Source organism: Panthera leo, chromosome C1, assembly GCF_018350215.1.
Source record: "Panthera leo isolate Ple1 chromosome C1, P.leo_Ple1_pat1.1, whole genome shotgun sequence".
In the NCBI taxonomy this organism is placed as follows: domain Eukaryota; kingdom Metazoa; phylum Chordata; class Mammalia; order Carnivora; family Felidae; genus Panthera; species Panthera leo.
Window position 1 is genome coordinate 7,307,135 of NC_056686.1, and position 5,847 is coordinate 7,312,981.

Sequence of the window (5,847 nt, forward strand, 5' to 3'; positions counted from 1 at the left end):
CATGTGTTGGGGGAGACTTCTACTGTAATAGGATTTACTTGTTAATGGCAAAGACAGGAACTTTTTCATAGGAAAGATACTAAAATTGCTCAAATGAGATGTTTGGATAACTTTTAGATAACAGTGAAAGTTTCTTACCATTTTCATCCCTGTGAAAAGAAGTGTCCCCTTCTTGTGGTGTTTGTCATTATAGAGATGCTCAAGTCTTAACAAGTAATGCAATTATGAGTATGTGTCGTATTAAAAAAAAATTACAGAATGTTCACTAATAGAACACGGGTGGCCCTTGAACAGCTCAGTGGTCATGGGTGCCTCCCCTCTGCACAGTCAAAAAAATCTGCATATAAGTTGACTCCCCCAAAACTCGACTACTAATAGCCTACTCTTGACCAGAAGCCTTAACACAAATAGTTGATTAACTCATATTTTTATGTTACATGTATTTTATACTGTATTCTTACAATAAAGTTAGTTGTAGGAAAGAAAATGTTATTAAGAAAATCATGAGAGAAAATACATTTACAGTACTGGACTGTATTTATCAGAAAAAATCAGATTATAAGTCGACCTGCACAGTTCTAACCCATGTTGTCCAAGCATCAGCTGTATATCTGTATGTGCAGTAGATTTTATTACTTTAATCTGGAGCTTTCTACTCTTCTTCTGTTGAAGACACACTTTTAATATAATGGAAAGAACACTATACAGTCTGACAGATTCGTTTTGAGTCCTCTTCTGGTATTTATTTCTTTTATGATTTTGGGTAAATCATTAAATTCATCTGAGCCTTTTTCTTCATCTTTATAAGATACTGTAAAACATCCTATGCATGTGTTATTATTAAGGCTTATAAAATGTGTAAACACTCAAGCTGTTTGATTTAGAGATAGAAATAATGATACGTTATTTATGAGAAGTAGAGTATCTGAGGAATGGCAAAAATGAATGTTCCTTTTTTTGATATAGATATGCAGATCGTGCAAAGCAAATTAAATGCAATGCTGTTATCAACGAGGACCCCAATGCCAAACTGGTTCGTGAATTAAAGGAGGAGGTGACGCGGCTGAAGGACCTTCTTCGTGCTCAGGGACTGGGAGATATTATCGATAGTAAGTGAATTAAGGTCAACGCAAACTCTAATCTTTCCCTCTTCAGGGTTCTAAGATTTAAACTTAGATTAAAAGAGCTTATGAAGTTAGATAGTAGGAAAAAAAGGTGGGTTTTTTTGTTTTTTTTTTTTTGCTTTTTCTTAAGTTTTAAAAAAATCCAATGAAAACAATCTCAGAATTTCTTTATGTAGTATGCACCAGGCTATCCAGTCGTGAAAGTTTTTAAAGTTTTTATTGAAGTCCTTAAATTAGTTTTTAAAATGTAAATATGTCACTGCTTATATTTTTTTAAATATATACTTTTAAGTTTATTTATCTTAAGAGAGAGAGAGAAAGTGTGCACGTGCACGAGACGGGGAGGGGCAGAGAGAGAATCCCAAGCAGGTTCTACGCTGTCAGCACAGAGCCCAACGCAGGGCTCGATCTCATGAACTGTGAGATCATGACCTGAGCTGAAATCAAGAGTCAGATACTTAACTGACTAAGACACCCAGGCGCCCCTCATTGCTTGTATTTTTATTAGGTTTTCATTTTAGATCAGCAGTGAAGTTTATTTGGAATGAGCTTATTCTTACTGAGAAATTAATCACTTCATAAAAATGTTATGAAATTTTTGTTTTTGTATTATGTGCTTCTCTGGATTGATGTAGCAGCAATAATATATGTGTAACAAACACACTATTTCAGTCCCCTTTCAGATAAGATTCACCTTTGAGTGGTATCTTTCCCTTCCTGCAAAATGATCGAGGAACACTCCCCACCTTGCTCCCTATGAACACACAAAGGGGAAATTATCCATTTCCTATCAAGTTTAAGAATGAGACTTCCAGAGAATATCAGTTCACAGTATTGTCTTAAAATAAGTCTTTTTGGGGGGCACCTGGGTGACTCCATCGGTTAAGTATCTGACTCGATTTAGCCTCAGGTCATGATCTTGTGGTTTGTGAGATCAGGCCCCACGTTGGGCTCCACGCTGACAGTGCGGAGCCTGCTTGGGATTCTCCTTCTCTCTCTGCCCCTCCCCACTCACACTCACTTGCTCTCCCAAAATAAATAAACTTAAGAAAAATACGTATTTTTTTAACCTCAGTATTCCGCCTGACTAATGTCTAATCAGAAGTTGAGTTAACTGGATGATTCGGGTAGAATATTATATGGGTTTATTTGATAAAGCATGTTTTTAGTTTTTAAGTAAAAAATTAATATTCTATTGTTTGGAATTCTAATAAGATGTTAAAAGCCTCTGAGTTTAGTTCTTCTTACTGATTAGCACCTGAGTTTGAGTGAATACAGTGTGCAAAATGATCATGTATTCCGAGTGTTAATTTTTTCACCTTCCCAAATGCCAAATACTGCTCTGTTCCCTCTCTGTGTCACTGCTGAACCTGAACTTTGACCCTTCTTGTATTTTCCCTCCTGCTTACCTTCAGTTGATCCATTGATCGATGATTACTCTGGAAGTGGAGGCAAATGTGTGTATTTCATGTATTGGTTATTTCCAGTACTCTGATTTGCTAATCTGCCTCTGCTGGATCAGCCTTAAAATGAGCTTTGCATGCCAGCGATCCTAACAGGGAAATCCCAGACAGAGCGTATTATAGGTTCAGAAATGATCCTGGTTTAGCCCTTCTCCATTTGGCAAACACACTGCTGAATTTCAGTTTGTGGATTAAATAGTTAATAGGCTTGAGAATCTCTTCCTACTTCTACTCTTCAGTTTTTCCACTTCTGTGATTAAACTGAATCCAAAGTCATAGCGGATGATGGTGGTGACAACAGCAACTTACATATCCTGAGTGTTTATAAAGTGCTGGGCCCCATTCTAGGGACCTTGAATGTATTATCTCATTTAATCCTGTCACTGATTCTGGAAAAAGTTCCGTTATGCCCACTTTTACCCATGAGGACACCACTTACCTGGGGTGGTTAATTTGCTACTGAGATCTCATGGTTTCTGTGTGGTTGGATTGGATAGTGTAACTCAGCTCCAGCTTTTAATCATTACTACGCCTTTTTGGCCTCTTGAGCTCCTTCAGGGTCTGATTAATAGAAAGATCCTTTTAAATTAGCTATATAATTCTGAGACGTAGTGTACGTATAACTAAAAACAACCGCTTGCCGTTGGCCAAATGATCCATGACTGAGTAGCTCTGTGAATGTTGGGTTAGCACTCACCTGTGCTTCTGCTAAGTTAGTTTCCTCCATATCTTGGGCCTCAGCTTACATGGTGATTAGGAAAACTTTTTTGTTTTCCTTTTCTGGAATTACAAATTAAATTTAAAATGTGTGCTTGAAATGAGGATATTTTATGAAGGATCATAAATATCTAGACACCTCGTTGTCCTCTCCATGTCTATCATTAAGTTGGTGAGGACGTGGTTTCTTACCCTTTTCATGAGGGGATCTTTATCTTAGAAGAAATGAAGAATCTTGACTTCTTGGTTAAGTTTAGATTTTAATTGATTTGCTTGTTCATTTAATGAGGCATGTAATAGGGCTTGACTAGGAGGAAACACACAGGAGAAAGCAAACGCAGCCCTGGCTGCTGTGATGAGGCTAGGCCTTGCGGACACAGTAAGACTCCAATACCCAGTGGCTCTTGGACCAGAACAGCTCTGTCTGAGATTTCCGAAGCTGACCGATACTGATGTGAGAAAGACGCCATCTCGCTCCTGCTTTTGTGCCCCAGGTGGTGCTGCTATCAGCTTGTCGCGTCACTCTTTTCTGAGCAGTGTGGCATCTCCCAAAAAGCTCTGCATGACTAAGTTTTAATTTTGTATCCCTGCAGGAAAGCAGCCCTGGCTACTTACGAATTTCCATTTCGTTCTACTACTCTTAATGTCTTTTAGGGCTTGCATGTGTCCATTGGACCTTCTGAACTCCATCCATCCTATTCTTTCCGACCTTGCCGCCGTCACCTGATGGCTGATTTTTTGCTCCGGTTCCCATCCCCCTTTTAAAACTTGCTTGTTTTCCTATGTTCTCTATTTGCAGATGGTGGTTTTCAAACTGTCTTGAAGCAACCACTGGTTTTAAGGGATTTCAAGAACTGGCTTTGATTAAATAGAGATGAGTAGACCCAGAGAGAGCAATAATACTGCTTTCTGACTCTTTGGCTCATATCATTTAAGGAAAACTTAACTTAGTTTTGATACAAGTTTTAAGTAATGCCGACTTTCTCAAATTTAAATATGAGCTAATTTTAAAATAGAAATCCATCAGTACCCATGGGTTTTCTCTGGTGTCTGTGACAAGGATGACAAATGAATGAAAGTACATAGAGCAAATTAATTTTGTTGTTTGTGGCTCTTTTTATCAAAACTAAATTTAAACACAGAACTTAGAGTTCTGTTAAAGACTTTTTAGTAAGTGAAAGTATGTCCCTGAAACTTGCATTTCATACTGGCAACTCGGCCTACCAGTGACTCCTGGCAGTCCTGTTAGGCAAAGTAAGAGCTGTACTTTGCAATAGTTAGCAAATAATCAGCCTTGATTTGCTTGATCTAATAGATGAATGAAAAGCATACCAACTTCATCAATTTGCTGATTGTTCTTCCCTGTTGAGGCAATTGGCCCTGAGTTCTTAATCAGAACTTACACAAAATTCTTGTGATTTCTGCAGTTACCTCTCCTTTTTAAAAGCATATTTTAAAGGTCCTTTTTAGCATGTTGAAATGCTGCTATACGAAGGATGCTACTGAGTGCTCAGATTTTTGTTTTAACTGTAGCATCTTCTTGGGAATTTTTGCTGAATGCCATAAAATACTGGGCCAGGTTAATATTATTGATAAATATGTGATCATCTTTTTTTTCCTTTACCATGATAAATTACTGAGATTTAAGAGTAGTGTAAATTTAAAACATTGTAGATTCGGAGCCGTAGAAAGAATAGAAGGAACGTAGCATGTTTTATTTACAGAGGGTGCCTGAGCATTATCCTTTGAGGCTCTGGTTACCCTCTACCAAATACAATGTTAACCCACCCTGGAGTTTCTTAGTTTCTAAATTCAGAAGTGGTTCTTCACCTCTACGATACCAGTATTAAAGACAGACATGTTTTAGAACTGCCATCTAGAACAATTATAACTTGTCTTTGTATCATAACGTGTCTGTCGTGGCGCTTTAATGCTCTCCTTTCTTACGCTGGTGTTCCTTCCTGTCTTTTTTCTCCCTCTGCTCCTTTCCCCCCCTCTCCACTTTTTCTGCCTTCCCTTCTTTCTGTCTCCCAGATCTGAAAGATTTTCAGAACAATAAGCATAGGTACTTGCTAGCCTCTGAGAATCAACGCCCTGGCAATTTTTCCACAGCGTCCATGGGGTCTCTTACTTCATCTCCATCTTCCTGCTCACTCAGTAGTCAGGTGGGCTTAACATCTGTGACCAGTATTCAGGAGAGGATCATGTCTACACCTGGAGGAGAGGAAGCCATTGAACGCCTAAAGGTAAGTAATACCTCAGACTGAATGAAAGGTGTTCTGCATAGTTCCATAAGGCAGAGTTAGGACTTAAAAACCACTGAGATTTTTGTTGAGGATATGGAAGAACTTTCTAACCCCTAGAGGTGTCCTGAAAATGGAATTTGCTGCTTCATGATATCATCAGTTGCTTTTCACCAGAATGCTTGAGTCTGACATGGCCAGACAGAGATTAGAGAGATGCATGGGGAGATCAGAGGTTGGCCATGCAAGTAACTGATAAGTAGATATGTCCTTTAATTCTGAGGTAGTTTATAAGCCATA

The 5,847-nt window shown here is 38.4% G+C and overlaps 1 protein-coding gene across 8 annotated transcripts in view; it reads left to right on the top strand.

Annotated features, from left to right (window-relative positions):
* KIF1B (kinesin family member 1B) overlaps positions 1 to 5,847 on the top strand; it is a 144,807-nt gene that overhangs the window by 57,624 nt on the left and 81,336 nt on the right. For all 8 annotated transcript variants that reach the window (XR_006206688.1, XM_042953771.1, XM_042953770.1 and 5 more), the window contains 2 exons: positions 967 to 1,109; positions 5,417 to 5,550. Coding sequence is in view for 7 of the 8 variants with exons in the window: in XM_042953771.1 (XP_042809705.1) it covers positions 967 to 1,109; positions 5,417 to 5,550 (277 nt within the window). In the remaining variant the exon portion in view is untranslated. The remainder of the gene's footprint in view (positions 1 to 966; positions 1,110 to 5,416; positions 5,551 to 5,847) is intronic.